This window comes from Dendropsophus ebraccatus, chromosome 3 (assembly GCF_027789765.1).
Source record: "Dendropsophus ebraccatus isolate aDenEbr1 chromosome 3, aDenEbr1.pat, whole genome shotgun sequence".
NCBI classification, from domain to species: Eukaryota; Metazoa; Chordata; class Amphibia; order Anura; family Hylidae; genus Dendropsophus; species Dendropsophus ebraccatus.
Window position 1 is genome coordinate 12,203,896 of NC_091456.1, and position 23,419 is coordinate 12,227,314.

The following is a 23,419-nucleotide window of genomic DNA, read 5'->3' on the forward strand; positions in this document are numbered from 1 at the left end:
GGGCCTTACTGTTTATACTCCCCCATCATACACACAATAAAAAACTGCTCTAAAGATTTCTTATTTATAAAATGAGTTTGGACCAAGAAGATTTCCATTGCATACATGCAATAAGCAGTGATTATTATATCTTATGCACTTGACTTATTAGGCCCCGCCCCCACTGAGGAAAGGTAGCGGAATTCCGCGACAGAATTGTCCGCTGCGGAATATCGTTAGCCTCCCGCTCATAATGGGAGTCTATGGGAGGCGCGCGCTCCTGCCCTGTCCGCGCTGAAGAATGAACATGTTCATTCTTCAGCGCGTACAGAGCAGGAGCGCGCGCCTCCCATAGACTCCCATTATGAGCGGGAGGCTAACGGCATTCCGTGGCGGACAATTACGTCGCGGAATTCCGCTACCTTTCCTCAGTGGGAACGGGGCCAGAAAAAAAAAAAAAAACATACTGTATAAACTATGCTATAGATTCCTAATGAAGACAATAGGACGGAAAAGGGACCAGGTTAGATTTCCACCTGGCAGAGTTTAGTTTGGCGTCTAATAGAAGGCAGCAGCACTTTCCTGTGAGCCATCACTGTTTATTCTACACATCAGGGTGTTTGTCTAGGGGACGGACTGCCAAGTGTAAGATCCCTTCAGCAGACGGCCGCCTCCTCGGAGGTGCGGTGTTACTCATCACATATCACAAGTCATCTGCTCTCTAGAAGACATGATGCTATATGGAGGGAGCTGGTATACTCTGGGAAGAATCAGAGCGGACGCGCTCACGATTTACAGTGACTGGAAGGCGGGTTGGATAGGCGCGGATAGCGTCACTCATCCGTAGACGCTGGGACTTTAGGTAAAAGCATAAAACACACAGATTTGTTCTACATGGAAGTGAAATAGCTATAAAAAAAATAGTGAAAATATTGATTTCCTAAATTCTCTAAATTCATCTACAAAAGAAACGAGTAGAGATGAGCGAACCGGGTTCGGGTTCGAGTCGATCCGAACCCGAACGTTCGGTATTTGATTAGCGGGGGCTGCAGAACTTGGATAAAGCTCTAAGGTTGTCTGGAAAACATGGATACAGCCAATGACTATATCCATGATCAGGGCCGTTTCTGCCATGAGGCGGAATGATTATTCCGCCTCAGGCGGTAGATTCTGCGCCCCTGCAGGGGGCGGCAGACAGCAGCCCTGCGCCTGCAGCCGCTCACCTGTCCTGCCGCAGCTGTCCGGTCCCGCCGCCAACGCTTACCGCTGTCCCGCGCCGTCAGTCAGCAGCTGTTATCGCCCTCCAGCGAGTCGTGAGTGCCCGTGGTCAGCGGGGGCCGCGATGCCGCGGGGGCGGTGCGGGGGGTGCCGGCGCAGGTGATCCGGTTACGGCGGCGGGGGGGGGGGGGGGGGGGTTGTCAGGGGGCGGCCGCCTGAGGTTTGCCTCAGGCGGCAGAAACCCCAGAATCGGCCCTGTCCATAATTTCGACATAGCCTTAGGGCTTTATCCAAGTTCAGCAGCCACCGCTAATCAAATGCCGAAAGTTCGGGTTCGGATGGACTCCAGCATGCTCCAGGGTCACTCATCTCTAGAAACGAGACGTCTTCAGTTACTGGTTTTGTTATTAATCTATAGGAGTTGTAATGTGTATATTCCTGATGCGTCACACTTTGATCTCATATTTATACACGTTTAAAAACAATTCATGTTGCATTTGAGAAACAGCATGGTGGCCTCTCCCCATCTCTGCTGTCACTGTCTAAGCAAATGCCCTTTAAAGGGGAACTCCGGCAACAACAAAAAGACTTCTATTTAAAAATCTCCAGTCTCCCAGTACTTATCAGCTGCTGTATGTAATGCAGGAAGTGGTGTATTCTCTGCAGTCTGACACAGTGCTCTCTGCTGCCACCTCTGTCCATGTCAGGAACTGTCCAAAGCAGCAACAAATCCCTATAGAAAACCTCTCCTGCTCTGGACAGTTCCTGACATGGACAGAGGTGGCAGCAGAGAGTGCTGTGTCAGAATACACCATTTCCTGCAGGGCATAGAGCAGCTGATACATGCTGAAAGGGTTGGGATTTTTAAATGAAAGTAATTTAAAGGGAACCAGTCACCCGGGAGCAGAGCCCGCCGGAGCCCCCAATGCAGCCCCAGATACTCGCCCTTTCCTGTAAGTCCCGCTCCTGGACCCGGTCCCAGGACGGAGATCTCGGCGCCCGAAGCTGAGCACGCGCTGTATGCTGATCAGCAGAGATGAGTCCTATGCCCATAGAGAATGACTCATCTCAGCAGCACGCACACCGCTTCCAACGGGGATATCTTCCTCCCGAGACCGGTTACAGGAGTGGGACTTACAAGAAAGGGTAAGTATCCGGGGCTGCACTGAGGGGTCGGGCGGGCTCTGTGCCCGCGTCCTGGGTGACAGGTTCCCTTTAAGCCATATCGAGAGCGCTCTTGCTGCGGCTTACCTCTGACTGAACAGAGGAAATGGAAAATCACAGCCGACCCCTATCACCACCGACATCATCTGGTTCTAGACTTTCCCATACACTTTATATTGACGGCCAAATCCAACACAACCAGCAGGTTCGGACGTTCAAAGTCTAAAATGTATCAGGACCTTAAGATTATAGATAAAATTTGAACAATATAAACGATTTTTGGCATGATAATATTACTGTGTAATAGGAGCCTAAGTAGTTTTCATTGTAAAAGGACGTCTACTAGTAAATAAGAGTCTAAATCTATAAGAGACCTTGCTATTCTGCTGGTGATAACTTTAATACTTACCCATGATATCATCACGGCTTATAGCGTACTTGCTGCCTGCGGTGAGGACATGACTATTCTCTCTCCATATAATTGTATCACATGCAGACAGTGTACAACAGATCTATGTCACAGCCCATGAAAACAGACAAGGTTGCCAGATATTCGCCCATGGCTAAACAAGGCAGGAAGCGTGTACCAGTCAATGCAATAAAGCTGGTGGAGGAGATAGAATCTTAATTAGGCTGGGTTCACACTGCGTTATTGCAATCCTTTTTTTTTTTTTTTTTTTTTGCAAAAAAACGGATGAAAAAAACATCTGCATTTGTGCGCATCAGCTTTGATCCATTTTTCAATTATAAAAAAAATGGATCAAAACGCATCTGATTTTTTAGCTTACACAAAAATGTGGTCGACCATGTTTTTTGTATACGCAAAAAAAAAACGGATGCACTTTGATCCGTTTTTATTTTTTTTATAATGAAAGTCAATGGAAAAAAACGCACACAAATGCATCTGTTTTTGGGTTTTTTTTTTTGCAAAAAACGGATTGCAAAATCCAAAGGCTGGGTTTACACTACGTCTTTGCAATCCGTTTTTGCGGGGGGGAAAACTGATGCATTTGTGTGCATTCGTTTTGATCCGCTTTTCCATTGACTTTTTTTTTTAAACATACAAAAAAGGTAGCTGACCTTACTTTTCTGTACATTAAAAAAAGGAAGCTTTTTGATCTGTTTTTTTTTTTTTTTTTTTTTTTTTTTTTAATAATAATGAAAGTCACTGGAAAAACTGACAAAAATGGATGGGGGAAAAAAAAAAACGGATTACAAAAACAGTGTGTGAACTAAGCCTTACAGATTATAAATACACAGGGTCCAAAAGTAGGTGGGTAGTATGTGTAATAGGAGGAGTATGTATGAAGGAGGAGATTTATCAAACATGGTGCAAATTAGTTGTCTTAGTTGCCCCTAGCAACCAATCAGATTCCACCATTAATTTTCCAAAGAGTGTGTAAGGAATGAAAGGTGGAATCTGATTGGTTGTTAGGGGCAACTGAGCAAGTTTTACTTTACACCATGTTTGATAAATCTGCCCCTTTATAACCCTTAGGCTGGGTTCACACTATGTTTTTTTCATGCGTTTTTTTGCAAAAAAAAAACAAAACTGAGGGAGAAAACGGATGCATGTGCGTGTATCAGTTTTTCCATTGAATTTCATTATAAAAAAAAAAAGTCTCAAAATGGATCCGTTTTTTTTCAACGGACACAAAAATGAGGTTGTTTTTGTGTACGTTAAAAAAAAAAAAATCCATTTTGATCCATTTTTGATTTCATTTATAATGGAATTCAAAGGAAAAAAACGGATGCACACACATGCATCCATTTTGATTGGGAAAAAAACGGATAAAAAAAACTGATTGCAAAAACATAGTGTGAACCCAGCCTTACACATACTGTCCTGCTACTTTTAGACATATTATATACAGGGTGGTCCAAAAGTAGTCGGACAGTATGTGAACACAGCCTTACAGATTATACACATTATATATATATATATATATATGATAAAATAAAACTGGGTCAAATCAATAAAGAAAACCAGGAGAGGAGGTAGATAATAGGCCCTGCCATGTTACCTGACCATTCACAACAGGCCATTATGTCGCACACAAACACAAATTCCAACCCCCCCCCCCCGGGCCTCGGTATGACATGAAAATCAATGCGGCTCCGACACTGACATCTCCATCCGCAACCTGTCAGTGATGACACCTGCCAAAGCCACAGCGTATTAACCCTTGCTAAGTGAGCGAATGCCAGCAACATATGGCAGAGAATAAAGCCGCTTCCATACGTCCAGAGCGTGGGAGGGAGATCGGTTACAACACTCCGCTCTGCTTGGTGTTACATTTAAAATCCTCATGAAATATTCAGTTTCAAGGCATGCGTGGATTTCCTGAAACCAATGCAGACAAGACAAATTTGGTAGAGTCATCCATTATTTATTTCCAGCTCCACAGAAGACGAGCGACGTCTCTGGAAAAACTCGTTTCCCAAACGCTATTCTGCCATAAAACCTTGAAACCGCCAGTGAAAGGCTTTCTGTTATATTGTGAGCGGCGGGGAAAAAAAAGAGTACACAATCCAACCTTGATCTGCTAATAACATTCTTCATACTGAAAGAAAGCAATCGGTATAGAAAAGGATCGCACAAGCGTTCGCCGGCTAAATATCAACGGAACAAAGACGTTCTTTTGTAAAAGACAAAGCGGGTAAAAAAGTCCAGCCATAGCGCCAGGTACAAACTAAGCCGATCATTCGTATAATTCCAAAATCCAAGGTGGTGAAATATACCCAATATACATGTCTTCTAGCTGTCTGACTGCTAGGGAAGGAAACAGGTATAACCCATACACAAAGGAGCCTGATCCGATACTGGAGCGGGTGCGATTAGTAAGGCCTTACCCTGCCCATACAATGTATACAAACAGTATGTAGTGGGGACGGCACTCTGTATGGCAGTGGTGCTCGTGGTAGGCTAAATCCCAGATGATTAGAATCGGAAAATCTCGGCACTCACCAAATCAAGTCATGCTTATTTATTCAGAGGTACATGGAGGATGTGTTTCGGCTCATATAGCCTTCATCAGTGGAGCTGATGAAGGCTATATGTGCCGAAACGCATCCTACGTGTACCTGTGGGTTATATGCACTGAATAAATAAGCATGAGTTGATTTGGTGAGTGCTGAGAATTTCTGATTCTAATGTATACATACAGGAAACTTTCAACAGAACAATATATGTGTGTTACCTGTGTATTACCAGTGTGTTATAGGCACTGAATAAATAAGCACGACTTGACTTGGCAAGTGCCGAGAATTTCGAATTGTAATGTATACATACAGGCAACTTTTGTTACCTGTGTGTTATATGCACTGAATAAATAAGTATGACTTGATTTGGTGAGTGTCGGGACTTTCTGATTCTAATGTATACATATGCATGTACCTGTGTGTTATGGTGCATTTACACAGAACGATTACCGTTTGAATTTTCGCAAAAACTATCGGATTTGAGCGATAATTGGCTCGTGTAAACACAACGAATGATCGAATGACAAACGATAAATCATTCATCGTGATCTTTCAACAAGTTTTCAAATCATTGTTGGTCGCTTACTGAAAATTCGCAGATCGCTTTGTGTAAACAATCTTTCAACGATTTACCCTATGTGTGAGATGGGCTCATGCGATCCTAAAACGATCGCAGTAACGATTTTTTTTACAAACGATATATCGTTCTGTCTAAACACGGATCGTTATAAAAAACATTGTTACTTTGAAATCGGTAATCGTTCGATTAGGCGAATTATCGCTCCGTGTAAAAGGACCATTAGATGTACTGAATAAATAAGCATGACTTGATTTGGTGAGTGCCGAGAATTTCTGATTCTAATGTATACATACAAGAAACTTTCAGCAGAACAATATATGTGTGTTACCTGTGTATTACCAGTGTGTTATAGGCACTGAATAAATAAGCATGACTTGATTTGGTGAGTGCCGAGAATTTCTGATTCTAATGTATACATACAGGCAACTTTCAACAGAACAATATATGTGTGTTACCAGTGTGTTATATGCACTAAATAAATAAGTATGACTTGATTTGGTGAGTGCCGAGAATTTCTGATTCTAATGTATACATACAGGCAACTTTCAAAGCAGTACAATACATGTGTGTTATATGCACTCAATAAATAAATATAACTTGATTTGGTGAGTGTCGGGACTTTCTGATTCTAATGCATACATATGCATGTACCTGTGTGTTATGGTGCATTTACACGGAACGATTATCGTTTGAATTTTCGCAATAACGATCGGATTTGAGCGATAATCGGCTCGTGTAAACACAGCGAACGATCGAGTGGCAAACGATAAATCATTCATCGTGATCTTTCAACAAGTTTTCAAATCATTGTTGGTCGCTTACTGAAAATTCGCAGATCGCTTTGTGTAAACAATCTTTCAACGATTTACCCTATGTGTGAGATGGGCTCATGCGATCCTAAAACGATCGCAGTAACGATTTTTTTTACAAACGATATATCGTTCTGTCTAAACACGGATCGTTATAAAAAACATTGTTACTTTGAAATCGGTAATCGTTCGATTAGGCGAATTATCGCTCCGTGTAAAAGGACCATTAGATGTACTGAATAAATAAGCATGACTTGATTTGGTGAGTGCTGAGAATTTCTGATTCTAATGTATACATACAAGAAACTTTCAACAGAACAATATATGTGTGTTACCAGTGTGTTATATGCACTAAATAAATAAGTATGACTTGATTTGGTGAGTGCCGAGAATTTCTGATTCTAATGTATACATACAGGCAACTTTCAAAGCAGTACAATACATGTGTGTTATATGCACTCAATAAATAAATATAACTTGATTTGGTGAGTGCCGAGAATTTCTGATTCTAATGTATACATACAGGCAACTTTCAAAGCAGTACAATACATGTGTGTTATATGCACTCAATAAATAAACATAACTTGATTTGGTGAGTGCCGAGAATCTCTGATTCTAATGTATACATACAGGCAACTTTTAAAGCACCAATCCAATACCTAACAAAAAGCCATGACATGCTGGCGTTACGGCAGGTATAGACCCTACTTCTGCTACAAGACGCTACTCTCTTACCTTTCTTAGCAGTTTCCATTTCCTCTTCAGTCCACCGCGAGCTTTCATTCATTTCCATAGCTGCTGCAAATACACAATGGGAAAAAGATCGGCGTTAACCAAAGCAGAAAAAACCCAAGGAGCGCACGGTTTTGCCACTTGTCTTATACCTTTACATGCTACAAGACCGACTCAGCACCGTACCCACTGAATGCCGGAGGGACATGCTACGTAGTCAGCTGTAATAGGTATCTAGATTTCCAGCCATTGCTCCCGACGTAGGTGGAGCATGCCTCGGTATAAGATACAGGGGCAGCAGTCCCAGGTCAAGTATTAACTACACAATGAGATCCGGGGGCTTCAAGTACGAGATGCTCTTGCCAGTGTGCATTGTAGAAATTCAGTTTCTCAGGCTGAAAACATTTCGCTACCATTCCACTTCTAATGGCCCATGAAAGAGAGAGCAATGGGCTGCGGGCACTTAAAGTACGGCACTGATTGGACTAGGATAAAACATGAACAGTTCACATAAAGGACAAACATGGGACGGGAAGGGGGGAAAGTTGTAGAGACAATTAAAAATAGCAGTGCTCTTCATGCAGAGAGACCGCGGCTGCAAAACCTCTGACAACTATTAGGCCTGGCCCTTTGGGGGACGTGAAGGCGCATCGCTCACAGTTCACCGCACAGGATTTCGGTTGGCACCTCTCGTAGGCACATCACAAGTAATTCTCCTTCATGAGATTCCCCACAGCCACAAGATGGTAAGGGATAGGACACCAGCAGCGTATGTCTGCCGTACTGTGCGATGGAGGAGAAAGCCGGCACCCACAGCCGCACAGCAACGCTGAAGCCGCCGCCACCACCACGGCCGCTGCGGAGCCAGTATAAAGTCTAACACAGCAACAGATGGCTTCCTGCTGGATTCATTAATTAGTCATGAATAGAACATTCTATTAAAAAGTAGTCACTGATCAGGTGGATCTACGAAATACATACAGTTCTCAGTAAACCGGATTAAAGGGAATGGCAGGAGCCTTGTATAAGAGAGAAGTTTAAAGAAGGTCCTAGTTTTGGTATATTTTTTTTAAGTTAAAGGGGTATTCCACTCAAACATAACTTTTTTAATATGTTGGTGAGACTAACAATTCCTTCCATACTTGTTATTATCTATTCAGTCTCCTTCCCCCAGTTCTGAGCTGCTGCTTTCTGCTGAAGACACAAAAATCTGTGTGTGAACATTTTCCTCTGTCTCCCCCCTCCCTTTCTTAGACAGCTGATGTAAACCAGTCCCTTACTGGCTGTATCTGCAACATTGTAGCTTCTCTGTAATGCTGGTAGGGTTAATAGCAGTGAGTTCATTACTAAGTTAACCTCAGAACAACTCCCAGCATTACAAAGCTACAAAGTTGCAGATAAAGCCTGCCAGGGACTTTTTTACATCAGCCGTCTCAAAAGGGAGGGGGGGGGAGAAGGAGAAAAAAAGCTAACACAGATTTTTGTTTCTTCAGCAGAAAGCAGCAGCTGAGAACTAGAGAAGGGGGACTGAATAAATAATAACAAGTATGGAAGGAATGTGAAGAACAGATAAAAACATATTTTTTGTTGACTTACTTGAAGATTAGCCTATCATAGGGCAGGTTTCTCGGCATGTGCATTTATAATCAGGGTTATATGGTTATTGTTATTCTAAGGGTGGCCCTACTTTCGGTGATTCCTGTAGAACATTGGCCACAGGGTTGATATATACCCTGGGGGTCGGGTCTCCAGATTAGACACGTATTTGGACTTTATTATATTTTTATATGGGTTATTTGCACTGTTGGAAGCAAACAAATTAATCTACATGGTTACTGACTGCAATAAATCATAGTGTGTAGTCTGATCCATATATTACTTCACTCCGTTTCCTTCTAGTTTAAAAGGGGTACTCCGGAGGGGAAAAAAAAATCTTTCCAAATGAGCTGGTGTCAGAATGTTTTAGAGATTTGTAATTTACCTCTATTTAAAACCCTCAAGTCTTTCAGTACTTATCAGCTGCTGTATGTTCTGCAGGAAGTGGTGTATTCTTTCCAGTCTGGCACAGTGCTCTCTGCTGCCACCTCTTTCCATGTCAGAAACTGACAGAAAACCTCTCCTGTTCTGGTCAAAGGTGGCAGCAGACAGCAGCTCAAAAGTGCTGGAATAGTTGAGAGTTTTAAATTTGTTTTGTGGATCAGACATCATATACAGACCTGAAAAACCACTGAACGTGATAAAGTAGGCTAAGGCTATGTTCACACACTAACAAAATGATGGACGTTTTTATTGGATGTTTGTCATTTAACAGCAAATAATGGCCATTATTTTTTAGTTTTTTTCTTGGGGGGGGGGGTTTAATGGGGTACTCTGGGGGGGGGATTTTTTTTTTTTTTAAATCAATTGGTGTCAGGAAGTTATACAGATTTATAATTTACTTCTATTTAAAAAAAATCTAAAGTCTTCCAGTACTTATCAGCTGCTATATGTCCTGCCGGAAGTGGTGTATTCTCTCCAGTCTGACACAGTGCTCTCTGCTGCCACCTCTGTCCATGTCAGGAACTGTCCAGAGCAGCAGCAAATCCTCATAGAAAACCTCTCCTGCTCTGGACAGTTCCTGACACAGACAGAGGTGGCAGCGGAGAGCACTGTGTCAGACTGTAAAGAATACACCACTTCCTGCAGGACATACAGCAGCTGATAAGTACTGGATCACTTGAGATTTTTAAATAGAAGTCTATATAACTTTCTGACACCAGCTGATTTATAATAATACAGCAAACATTCTATCACTAGAGGCATTACAAAAGGCTAGTAACAGGGTATGAATTATCCGCCTATCTATTCCATACATCCCAGTGTTGCAATCTACGCCACGTCAATAAATCCAGCCTTCACCTTTCTAAATGCGGCGACAGAAGTGTGATCATTATGTAGGACGGATTGTGTTAAGGTGTGAAAGAGAGAGAAGTATTACACAGGGATCAACAATCCGAAGCCAATGGTGTGTGCACAATGTGCATGTCTGCGCTCGGGCTGCACGCACACGGAGCGCACAGGCACAGAGGTCACACGGATACACAGCAAACCAGCTGCAATTAAGAGAACGATCTGTGCCAGTCTACTGGAGGGATTCGGCTTAACCCATTCCTCTCCTCCGCCCCAAACTTCCAGGACGGAGCAGAGCTCACCAATTACACAGATTGCAAACTTTTAATATTCAGGTTGTGGTTGCATCTGAACATTTTGTCTAAGTGCTTTCATCCCAATGAATGATGATGGATTAAGCCTCAGTGACGGCTATTAGAGAGATAGCCTCTCCAGCGTTGTACCAAGTGTTTGATTATGTATCGCCTCCGCTGGAAGCCCGCCATCTCTGCCTTAAGATTTTACAGTAAATGAGCGCCATCTTATCAATCTTGGGAGAATTGTGCAAGCCAAATTGTAGAAAAGTACGCACCGAAAGGGCGAGAAATACGACCCGCCTGACGGATGGGATAAAGAGGGGATTATTTTTAAAGAATCACGGTGACGAAAAATTTTTTTTTTTTTCATAAGAAATCAACAGGGGTTGTGATCGCCAGCAGTTTTGCGATATACTCGCTTAATTTTTTCAAATGTTTTTTATGTTTAAATCAAAAATATACATATGGCCACTAGGTGTCTCACTTCTCTGCGCATGTGTACAGCTACTGCGCTTCTACATTTAGTAGCAGAGAATCCTGGGGGTGCTTGCATTGTTTGGTCAGCTCTCCTGTGACACAGCACCATAACCACACAGTGACATCATGCTGACTGAATTGTTGCAGAACAAAGTGCATTGTCTCCTAGTAAAAATCAATAGTTGATATCCTTATTAGCTTTTACTAACTATATTGAGTTTACACTGTGTATTTGCAACTCATTTTTTCATCCGTTTTATGCTAAAAACGGATTAAAAAAAGGGATGTATTTGTGTGCATTTGTTTCGATCCGTTCTTCCATTGACTTCCATTATAAATAAAAGGATTTAAAAACGCATCTGTTTTTTAAACGTAAACAAAATGTGTGTATGTTTAAAAAAAGGATGCCTTTTGATCTGTTTTTTTTTTTTTTCATTTTTTTTTTTTAATAAAAAAGTTGTCAGTCATGTTTTTGTGTACCCTAAAAAAATGGATGCGTTCTGATCAGTTTTCTTTTATAATGGAAGTTAATGGAAAAACGGATCAAAATGGATGCACTGTTATTTCATCCGGTGAGCGCACAAAGGATGGGGACCCCCTATGTTTGGTCTCTTTTTTGAACAGAGAAAAGACCAAATATCAGCACGGTGGAGCATGGATTGCAGTTTGGCCTTATGTATGATATTGATTTAAACATAAAACAATATTGCAAAACTGCTTGTGATCACAACACCTGTTGATTTCTTAATTTTTTTTCGAGTGAAGGGTACGCTTTAAGTGCTCTAGCCTGGAAAAGCAGCACTGTGTGATATCTGTAGAACACACAAGACATAAAGTACATATAGCACAGACAAGAATTAAAAAGTGTCACTGTCTTTTTTTTTTTTTTTTTTTTTTGCAGAAACAAGAAACTTTGTAATTGGGTTTATTAGGCAAATATGCCATTATCTGCATTCAAAAAGATTTTCCCGAGGTTCCCCCCCCCCCTTCTCTCTCTTATTCACTGCACATTATCAGGAAATCTCGACTCTTTTACATCACTCGAGCCCTGTCTGTTCTATGGAGAGAGGAGGAGGGAGATTAGTCGCCAGCAGAGAGCAGAGAACAAAGGATTACACAGCAGGAACTGTGTGAAAGCTGCTATTCAGAGGTCAGAGAGGTCAGTGCTGACTTCAGGGGAGATAGCCCGGTGACGTAGCTGTAAATTAACTCTTTGTTGTCCTGTTTTGATGCCTCATCTCCCTCCACTCCTCCCCTCTCCATAGAGAACAATGAAGATAGAGGGGAGAACTTTTTCATGATAAAAATGCATTTTCGGCTAATAAACCCAATTACAAAGTGTCTCAAAATCGACTGTACTGTCGATTTCTGCAAAAGAAAAAAAAAATTTAAACAACAGTGACACTTTAAAAGGGTATTCTCAACATTGTCATATCACCCCCGGGACCCCCACCTATGTCATTGAACTCTATTCCTCATGGTCCCATGGCACCCAATGTCAGTAGGACACATCTCAATGTCTCTCCACATTTATAAGATTTATTATACAAGGACATTTATAGTGCATATTACAGCCATATAGCTCACAGTAATGTGTCTGCATGTGCAATAATGATCTACTATATATATATATATAATGTGGACATCCTTTGATTAGCATGGTCCCTCAGGTGGTGGCTGGTGGGAAACACACAACTAAAGTATAATCACATTATATGGCGCTTAAAGGGGAACTCTGGCCGGGACTCTTTTTTTCCCATATTCACCAGGGAGAAGATGGGTGAAAACAATGACATCCACTTACCTCCCTGGCATCAGCGCTGCTGCATCCGCCTGCTCTGGTCCCCTGGACGCTTCCTGGTCTAAGACAGAATTTGAGACGTGATGTGGGCAGGCCTACTTGCTGTAGCGGGGCCCCGCCTCTGATGCTGACAGACGTCACATCTCAAGTCCAGGGAGCGGCTGGAGACCAGAACACTGGGATGCAGGCAGCAGCGCTGGAGCCAGGGAGGTAAGTGTATGTAATTGTTTTTATTCACCTCCGCAGTAGATACGAACGCAATAGCAAAGAAATAGCGAAGAAAAAACGACCGCAAATACGATCATAAGTAACGATTATCGATAAGCTGTGATGATGGCAGCCGGTGTGACTCTAGAACATGGCCTCTCTGCCCTGGGGGCGGCCATAGTCTGTACACTGAGATCTCATGAACCCACACCTACCTAAATCGGAGTTCTGCTGTGGTGCGGAGGCCTCTTCATTGGCCTCGTTTGCCATGGAGCGTGTAATACGTCCCTTACGGCGCCCTTGGCTGTTGAAAGTTTTTCTCCCTTTGGATGTCACTGCTTCTTTGTCATCATTCTCTTCCCCAGAAGTGTCTTCTGTTTTCTCCCTGAAATGAAGACGTTATAATTTCATTTACTTCTCCGTTGAAGTCACTGTAACTCTTTCTATGGGAAAACAGATTGCATACATCAACCTTAAATTCATTTTAGTGATATTAGAACCAAAAGGCTAACAAAAAAAAAAAACATGCAAAGTCGAGCTGAAATCTATTTAAAAATTACTTCTATTTAAAAATCTCCAGTATTCCAGTACTTATCAACTGCTGGATGTCCTGCAGGAAGAGATGTATTCTTTCCAGTCTTCCAATACTTATCAGCTGCTGTATGTCCTGCAGGAAGTGGTATATTCTTTCCAGTCTGACACAGTGCTCTCTGCTGCCACCTCTGTCCATGTCTGGAACTGTCCAGAGCAGGAGAGGTTTTCTATAGGGATTTGCTACTGCTGTGGACAGTTCCTGACATGGACACAGGTGGCAGTAGAGAGCACTGTGTCAAACTGGAAAGAATATACCACTTCCTGCAGGACATACAGCAGCCGATAAGTACTGGAAGACTGGAGATTTTTTTAAACAGAAGTAAACTACAAATCTATATAACTTTCTGACGCCAGTTAATTAAAAAGAAAAAAAAAAGGGTTTTTTTGCCGGGGTACTCCTATAGGCCACAATCACAAAATGTTGGACGTTTAACAGACTTTTTGTGGACAGTTGTCTTTTCACGCCCAAAGGCCAATTATTTCCCAAATTACGGCCTTAATTTCAAAATAATTTCAAGATGGCCAAAAGTGACGTTGTGTGGTTGTGGTCTAAAGATGACCCCAAACACAAAATACATAAATCATCCATAATAAACAATTGCCGGCACATATGGGGGAGATTTATCAAACATGGTGTAAAGTGAGACTGACTCAGTCGCCCCTAGCAACCAATCAGATTCCACCTTTCATTCCTCACAGACTCTTTGGAAAATGAAAGGTGGAATCTGATTGGTTGCTAGGGGCAACTGAGCCAGTCTCACTTTACACCATGTTTGATCTATCTCCCCCATAAATTACAAATCAGAAAGTCCCTACTTTGCTGTGGGGAAAACAAAAACAAAAAAAACACCATCTTCCTGTTCAATCAGACATCACTGAGATGAGTCACTTTCTCGGCCTCACTGTGAAACTATATGTAAAACACACTGTACTATACGGACATGCTGAAGCTGGGCACTTTCAGAAAAGCTGCATGACATCTGAAACGTTCACTATGACACTATTAACAACTAAAGTCACACGGGACAAGTAGACGGTGGTTGTGCCATAAATTTAAAGGGGTACTCCAGGTTAAAAAAGAAAATATCTGCTTTCAAATGAACTGGTGTCAGAAAGTTATACTGATTTGTAATTTATTTTTATTTAAAAGTTTCCAGTCTGTCAGTACTTATCAGCTGCTGCATGTCCTGAAGTAAGGCTACGTTCACATGTAGCAAAACTAACGGAATTCTGTTAGCCTCTTTCTCCCAATGGGAGTCTATGGGAGGCGCGCTGCTGCTCTCCCCGCGCTGAAGAATGAACATGTTCATTCTTCAGCGCGGAGAGACGCTGTGAGAACAGCAGCGCGCGCCTCCCATAGACTCCCATTATGAGAGGGAGGCTAACGGCATTCCACTAGTTTTGCTACGTGTGAACGGGGCCTTAGTCGTGTATTCTTTCCAGTCTGACACAGTGCTCTCTGCTGCCACCTCTGTCCATGTCAGGAACTGTCCAGAGAAAAAAAGGTTTAAAAATTATTTAAAAATCAAGCAATGAGATTTTCTTTTTTTTTTTTTTATAGATTCTGTCTCTCATGGCTGAAGTAAATATTACAGACTTCTACATTCCTGGTAGGTGGGAAAACTTACAAAACCGGCAGCGTATCAAACAGCATGGATCTGCCGCTTACCAGGCTGCACAATGGGAAGGAGCTGCAGCCACAAAAAGGAGAGGAGCTCAGGATTGTGTTTCCTAGGCTCCCATGTACAGTATAAAGTGTGTGCCAAAAAGCTTCCATTATAATGAACTGGAGCCATACAGCGAGGCTGGGAGTACAGAAGACACGAGCCCAGGAGACACCGCCATGACTTCATTGTGCAGCAATCATCAAAATAAAGCTCAATATGTCTAAATGAGTTATTGCACAAACCTTCTTACAAAAAAAAATGCAGGCACTCACCCAGCAAGACCTGTCATGTTACTAACCAGTAAAAAGTACGGGAAATTGCAATTTAAATAAAAAATCCCTTTATCTAATTTCTCTGCGCTAGTTTGTAAGTGGGCATCAGCGGCACCATGTGTGACCCTCTACACGGTGTGACCCTCTACACGGTGTGACCCTCTACACGGTGTGACCCTCTACACGGTGTGACCCTCTACACGGTGTGACCCTCTACACGGTGTGACCCTCTACACGGTGTGACCCTCTACACTGTGTGACCCTCTACACTGTGTGACCCTCTGCACTGTGTGACCCTCTGCACGGTGTGACCCTCTGCACGGTGTGACCCTCTGCACGGTGTGACCCTCTACACGGTGTGACCCTCTACACGGTGTGACCCTCTACACTGTGTGACCCTCTACACTGTGTGACCCTCTACACTGTGTGACCCTCTACACTGTGTGACCCTCTACACTGTGTGACCCTCTACACTGTGTGACCCTCTGCACTGTGTGACCCTCTGCACGGTGTGACCCTCTACACGGTGTGACCCTCTACACGGTGTGACCCTCTACACGGTGTGACCCTCTACATGGTGTGACCCTCTACATGGTGTGACCCTCTACATGGTGTGACCCTCTACACGGTGTGACCCTCTACAATGGTGTGACCCTCTGCATGGTGTGACCCTCTGCATGGTGTGACCCTCTGCATGGTGTGACCCTCCGCACGGTGTGACCCTCTACACGGTGTGACCCTCTACAATGGTGTGACCCTCTGCATGGTGTGACCCTCTGCATGGTGTGACCCTCTACATGGTGTGACCCTCTACGTGGTGTGACCCTCTGCGTGGTGTGACCCTCTGCATGGTGTGACCCTCTGCATGGTGTGACCCTCTACATGGTGTGACCCTCTACATGGTGTGACCCTTTACATGGTGTGACCCTCTACAATGGTGTGACCCTCTGCATGGTGTGACCCTCTGCATGGTGTGACCCTCTGCATGGTGTGACCCTCTGCATGGTGTGACCCTCTGCATGGTGTGACCCTCTGCATGGTGTGACCCTCTACATGGTGTGACCCTTTACATGGTGTGACCCTCTGCATGGTGTGACCCTCTGCATGGTGTGACCCTCTGCATGGTGTGACCCTCTGCATGGTGTGACCCTCTGCATGGTGTAACTCTGCTCCCTAGAAACCAGAGCTTTCACGTACAGTCTCCATATAGAGTGAGGCACCACAAGAAGGGAACTCTGCATCTAGTGACGTGAAAAGATGAACATAGAAACACCACAGGATAACTTTTTAAATAATATTTAAATATACATTTATAAATATTTATATTTATTCTTTGAACAAACTTGTATGTTGTTTTCTTTTAAATCAACTAGTGCCAGAGATCTGTAATTTACTTCTATTAAAAATCTTCCAGTACTTATCAGCTGTTGTATGTCCTGCAGGAAGTGTTATTCTTTCCAGTTTGGCGAGCGGGAGAGAATGGTGATTATATGGGGATTTGCTACTGCTCTGGACAGTTCCTGACATGGACAGCGGTAGCAGCAGAGAGCACTGTGTCAGACTGGAAAGAATACACCACTTCCTGCAGGACATACAGCAGCTGATAAGTACTGGAAGAGTGGAGATTTTTGGAGATTCTTTTGGGTGAACAATCCCTTTAATTGTAAATATTATAGCTGGCTATTACTCAATTCAACAACTATACAATGGTCAAATTGATCAGCCATGCTGTACATGTAGCACAGTTAGCTGTGTACCTATAAAGTATATTCCATGCACAAGAAACATCTCAACTAATGTATCTTAAAATAAAATAAGACGTACTTCCCAAGCTCCTCTTTGTCATTTTCCACATCTTGTTTAAACTCTTCTTTTTCAGGTTCTTTCTCTTTTTCATCTTTCTCTTCCTGGGTACTACGGGGCATCTGCTGCTACAGAAAGAACAAGGAAAGTCGGATTGAATACACATGAAGAACCAACCAGTTTAGAGGCAGAAGCAGGGCCCTGGTGTCTGTGTACATTTCTGCAGCTCAATAGCGCCCTCTATAGCAGGAATTGGAAAAGACAACAGTAGCATATTTATTCCTTAATTTATTTAAATAAGATAAATGAGCAGCACCAGGGTCTTTCATGTGGGAAATGGGAAATGCAATATTACATGAAATCCATAGAAGAATTTAGTAAAAAAAATAAAAATAAAAAAAAAATATATATATATATATATATATATATATATATATTAATAATAGTAGTAATAATAATAATAATATTATATATATATATATATATATATATATATATATATATATATATATATATATATATATAATGTGGGTTCCCCAATGGGAATGGTAAAATTTATTACCAATCTCTGTGTTCTGCCAGACTCATATTATAACCTATGTAAAACAGTATAGCACATTTTTTTTTACCTGTGTAGTTTTTATGAAAGTTTTTACATTGGTCTTTTTTGATTTTTTTGTGAATGTACTAATAAAAGGCGATTTTATGATTTATTAACAATTATACGGTCACTTCTCTGCCTTTGTTTCTTTTCTTTTCTTTTTGTTTTTGGTAAGTTGCCAATTTCTGTATGCTTGGGGCATTTACTTTTGGGAAGTCTGATTGGTTTCTTATAGAACAAAGCCGAAAAAAGATTAGAAGGAAGTAAAAGCTTCATATACAGTGGAAAATGTGACTATTCAGCTGCTAATATGATACTGGCTAGTAATAAAACATACAGACTGAATTCACATGTGCAGGCTTTTCTCTGTTCCAGTATTGTTTAAAGAGCGGTGCTTTAAGGGGTACTCCGGCGAAAATCTTTTTCTTTCAAATCAACTGGTTTCTTAAAGTTTATAGATTTGTAATTTACTTCTATATAAAAATCTCCAGTCTTCCAGTACTTATCAGCTGCTGTATGTCCTAAAGGAAGTGGTGTATTCTCTCCAGTCTGACACGGTGCTCTCTGCTGCCACCTCTGTCCATGTCAGGAACTGTCCAGAGTAGGAGAGGTTTTCTATGGGGATTTGCTTCTGCTCTGGACAGTTCTTGTCATGGACAGAGGTGGTAGCTGAGAGTGTGCGACTGATTGAAAAAAAATAAATAAACATTTCCTGCAGGACATGCAGCAGCTAATAAGTGTGAGAAGAATTGAGATTTAGATAAGTAAATCACAAATCTATATAAAACTTTCTTTTTCAGTTGATTTGAAAGAAAAAGATTTTCGGTGATGCTTTTGATGCTTTTTGTGTTGGTTTAAAAAAAAAATATCTCAAAATTAGTCATGGCAGAGCAGATCTGCTGATGGGGGAAACAGCGGTGGAAGCCATTAAAGAGAACAAGGACTAGCTGCTTAGGAGGATGTGGCATACAAATAGGAAGGAGGAAAGTGTATATTTATCATATGTACAGAATACAGAATGTGATCTACAGTAAAAATAAATCACTGCCCAGGAACAGAAACCACCTCAGCTTCACAGAGAAGAGAGGAGGCACGAGGAGCTGGAGCGGAATACACATTGCTGCAGGTTACTGCACATATAACCCCAGGTGACAAAACACCTGATAGCGGTCAAAGGTGAAGTGTACTGGTCACCATGGGGGCCTGTTATTATAACCCTGGATAACCATCCCACTACATGAACTCTACTCCATAAGGGTATGTTCACACTAAAATTTCAAGCGGAGGCCGTGCAGGTTGAGCTTCAGAATATCATTGAATTTATGAGACAGGCAGAACTTCAAGCAGAGTCTAACGCACGGCCTCCGCTTGAAATTTCGTCATGAGTTCCATAGTGTGCACATACCCTAAGGGTGGTATAACACAGGCCGATGGGGGCCCAATAATACCTGTAAACGAGTAGCGATCTGCTAGATTAGCGCTTGTTTACTGGGCCTATTACACAGCCCGATAATCGTTTAACAAGGGCTGCAGGGACATTGTTACCGATGTCCTTGCAGCCCTTGTTTAAACTACATACATTACCTATCCACGTTCCAGGGCTGCTCCTGCGGTCCGCTTCTCCACAGGTCCCGCTCGCTCTAGCTTCAGAGTGGCCAATCACAGGCCGGGACTGCCGCGGCCTGTGATTGGCCGGGTGGCCTGTCAGCTGACAGGCCGCTCTGAAGCTAGAGCGAACGGGACCCGGGGAGAAGACTGCAGGAGCAGCCCTGGAACGTGGATAGGAAATGTATATCGCCAGTCGCCGTCCGCGCACCACTATTACACGTAGCGGTGACCGGTCGGAGCCCGACGAAAATAGGTCAGAACCTATATCAACGATCAGCCGATGATCGTTGTCATTGGCTGGTCGTTGCATTTATTACATGGAGCGATAATCGGCCGAATCGGGCCGATTCGGCCGATTATCGTTCTGTGTAATAGTACCCTAAGACTTTAGAGGCAGGACGCTATTTACTAGACTCCGTGGTTGAGCAGAAAGCTTATCATCTTGCTGACCCCACTTCTAAAACCAACCCTGTGTCCATATCAGGAACTAGAAACAAAATATAAGACAGCGCTCCATAGCGTAACTCAGACAGGGCTGAAGTGGTGAAAGTAAGCACATAGAACTCTCACCTGAGTAGGTTGTGCTGATGTAAGGCACAACTCTTACTGATAGCATGTAAGACAGGAACTGTCCATGTCAGCAGCAAATACACCCCCCCCCCTCCTGCAGGACATACAGCAGCATTATAGGAAGTATGGGAAGAGTTAAGATTTTTAAATACAAGTAAATTATAAATCTATATAAACTTTCTGAAACCACTTGATTTTAAAGAAAAAGATTTTCGCCAGGGTACCCCTTTAACACCTATAGAAAAGATTTCGCAGTTAATAAGGGGCACATTTCACCTCTTTCCCCTCCCTGCACAGGTTGCAGGAATAAGGCATTCCACGTCCGTGTTCCACGTGGAACACGGAACGTGTGAATGTGGCCTTAGTTCCTGTTGGAGCGTCTTTTCTAGTTGGTATTAAGAGGGAGAAGCAGACAAAGAACAAGTGTTTAAGTCTTCTGTTAGGCTGGGTTCACACTACATTTTTGCAATCCTTTTTTATTGCAAAAGAACGGTTGAAAAACGGATGGAAAAAACGGATGCATGTGTGTGCATACGTTTTGATCCGTTTTTTCCATTGAATTCCATTATAAAAATTTTTTTTTAAAAAATCGGATCAAAAGGACGACACCACCGGCATCCCTATGCCGTGCTAATCGATTACACAGGGACTGTACACTTAAAGGGCCTGTGTTGGGACCCCGGGAGGGCATATACCCCTCTGGGCACTGTGACAAGTATTGCAGCGGTACCGCAACACCTGCCCTTACTAGCACCCCTTGGTTACCACAATAGTCTATATCAGTCTATATCTCTGAAACAGTACATTTTTAGAAATGTTGGCACATTTGAAATATATTTCATTTCACGTAATATATCAGTTTAATACCTGTTCTTTTTTATAGCACAGCCCCTTTAAGAGATCTACTTCTATTGCAGATTCTTTTTCACAAATCAAGGCTACCTGCACCAATTATTAGTAACAGGCTTCAGCAAGTTCATTCCCACCACTGGGACTAAAATTAAGCTGAGAGTTCCTGTTGTGTCTGTGGTGATAAGAGGAGGCTGCTGTAAAGTGATCTGTACAGCATTGCAGCGTCATGTGACACCAGTAGATAGAGGAGATAACAGCAGCTCCCTGTAGAATGATCTCCTCTAAGGTCATTTCACATTCATCTCAAGGGGACAGACTATCTATTGTCTTCTATGTCCATGAGTCTAATGCTGCGCTTACACGGAACGATCATCGTGCAAATTCGCACGATAACGATCGAATTCGGACGATAATCGTACGTGTAAACGCTGCTAACGATCAAAGGATGAATGAGAAATCATTTCTTTTGATCTTACAACATGTTCTAAAATCGTCGCTCGTCGTTCGCAAAAAATTCGCAGATCGTTCCGTGTAAACAGTCGTTCGCCGATTTAACCAATGTAAGAGATAGGCTTAAGGGATCGCAAAACGAATTTCCGTACGATATATCGTTCCGTCTAAACGCTGATCGTTATGGAAAAAAAAAATCGTTACTCCGACATCGTTAATCGTACGATCGGGCCAATTATCGTTTCGTGTAAACGCATTAGGGTCCTATTACACTGAGCGATTTTTAACCATTAACAATAAACGATCGCAAACGAGATTGTTTATCGTTAACCTGAAATCGTTCACCATATTACACAGAGCGATAATTGTTAGTTACGATCGTTACTATAATCGTTATTTTGATAGTTACTACGATCGTTTATTCCTTCTGATCCCAGAAAAACAATGAACAATGTGCAATTACAATGAACGATTAGTGAAAAAACGAGGAACTTGAGCGGACGAACGTGGAATTACAGCGAATGATTAGCGAACGATTTGCGAACAATTAGTCATAATTTTAGGTTCAGATCTAAATAAATGATCAACGACATACGAACGATTTTTTGATCGTTGCCTGCAATTACACAGAACGATTATCGTTTAAACTCGAACGATTTAATGATTTTTTGCACGATAATCGTCCCGTGTAATAGGGCCCCTACTGTAAAGCAGGGATGGGGAAACAAAGCTTTGGATGTCCAGGCATGATGGGAATTGTAGTTTTGCAACAGCTGGGGGGGGGGGGGAAGGTTCCCGATCCCTGCTGTAAAGCAAGTCAATAAATGCCGTTAAAAACAGCTCAGGCAAGATGGCCGCCCCTGATAACAATGTATAAGTAGTGAAATAAAAAAAAATTACAGTCAGAAAATAAAAACAGATCAGAATAAAAGAACAACTTTTAGTATCTGATTTCAATCCGTAAAAGGAAATTTAGGTGACACATTCCCTTTAAGAAACAGGACGGATTGCCTTACACTAATAATCTCAGCAGCGCCGCATGTGATGCATAGTTATACTTGGAAGTGTTCGGATTAGCCGCGCCACTCACGATCGGCTGTATGTGCCCGCAGTCAGTGCCAATCTCTAGTTTACATAAGTGACAAGCTTTAACGTTGGCATGGTGAACGCATTTATAAACAGAGATTGTCTTTGAGTAAATAACATCAAAGAAAAATCCCTCAAAGCCATCGGATTCTACAGCGATGAGTGTGGGATGAGTAAAGGAGACATCACAGAGGAGGCTAAAGGCCCTATTCCACGGAACAATTATCGTTCGTATTCGGCCGATATCGGCCGCTACGGACGATAATCGTCCCGTGGAATAGAGTGCAACGATCAGCCGACATGGTTCATGTCGGCTGATCGTTGCAGTCGCTTGTTTTTCAACATGTTGAAAAACAAGCGACTGATATAGCAGCGATCTGCTGCCGTCGCTCCGTTGAATAGGAGCGTCGGCAGCAGACGCTGCTATATCCTATGGGCTGCCCGGACGATCAGCGATCCCCCGGGCAGCACCCCCGCAGCCCCCTCCCGCACTCACCCGTTCGCTGCAGCCGCGCTGAATAGCGGCGGCAGCGAGCGGGGAACGAGGAGCAAACGAGCGCTGAGAGCGGCGTAATAGTCCCATTAACCTCATCCCTGTCAGAGAGTAGGGAGGCAGCGAGGCAGACGGCCATACTATGTGTCACCACCAATCTGCCCCATACTCCGCATGTCAGTGCTTTAATTAACATAAAGAAATCTAGAAAGTCAACAAGTCAAAAGTGGCAAAACTGGATGAACCAACTCCGCCTGGGAATACGTGAGACATATATGTTATAAAGCGT

General features: G+C 42.7%; 1 protein-coding gene across 17 annotated transcripts in view; it reads right to left on the reverse strand.

Annotated features, from left to right (window-relative positions):
- Nucleotides 1-23,419, reverse strand: part of NCOR2 (nuclear receptor corepressor 2) — a 344,534-nt gene that overhangs the window by 109,931 nt on the left and 211,184 nt on the right. For 14 of the 17 annotated variants that reach the window (XM_069960940.1, XM_069960954.1, XM_069960953.1 and 11 more), the window contains exons 15-17: nt 17,492-17,598; nt 13,350-13,519; nt 7,468-7,530 (exon numbers count right to left, since the gene is read on the reverse strand). In XM_069960940.1, the coding sequence (XP_069817041.1) occupies nt 7,468-7,530; nt 13,350-13,519; nt 17,492-17,598 (340 nt within the window). The remainder of the gene's footprint in view (nt 1-7,467; nt 7,531-13,349; nt 13,520-17,491; nt 17,599-23,419) is intronic. The other 3 variants (XM_069960952.1, XM_069960939.1, XM_069960943.1) reach the window with 2 other exon arrangements.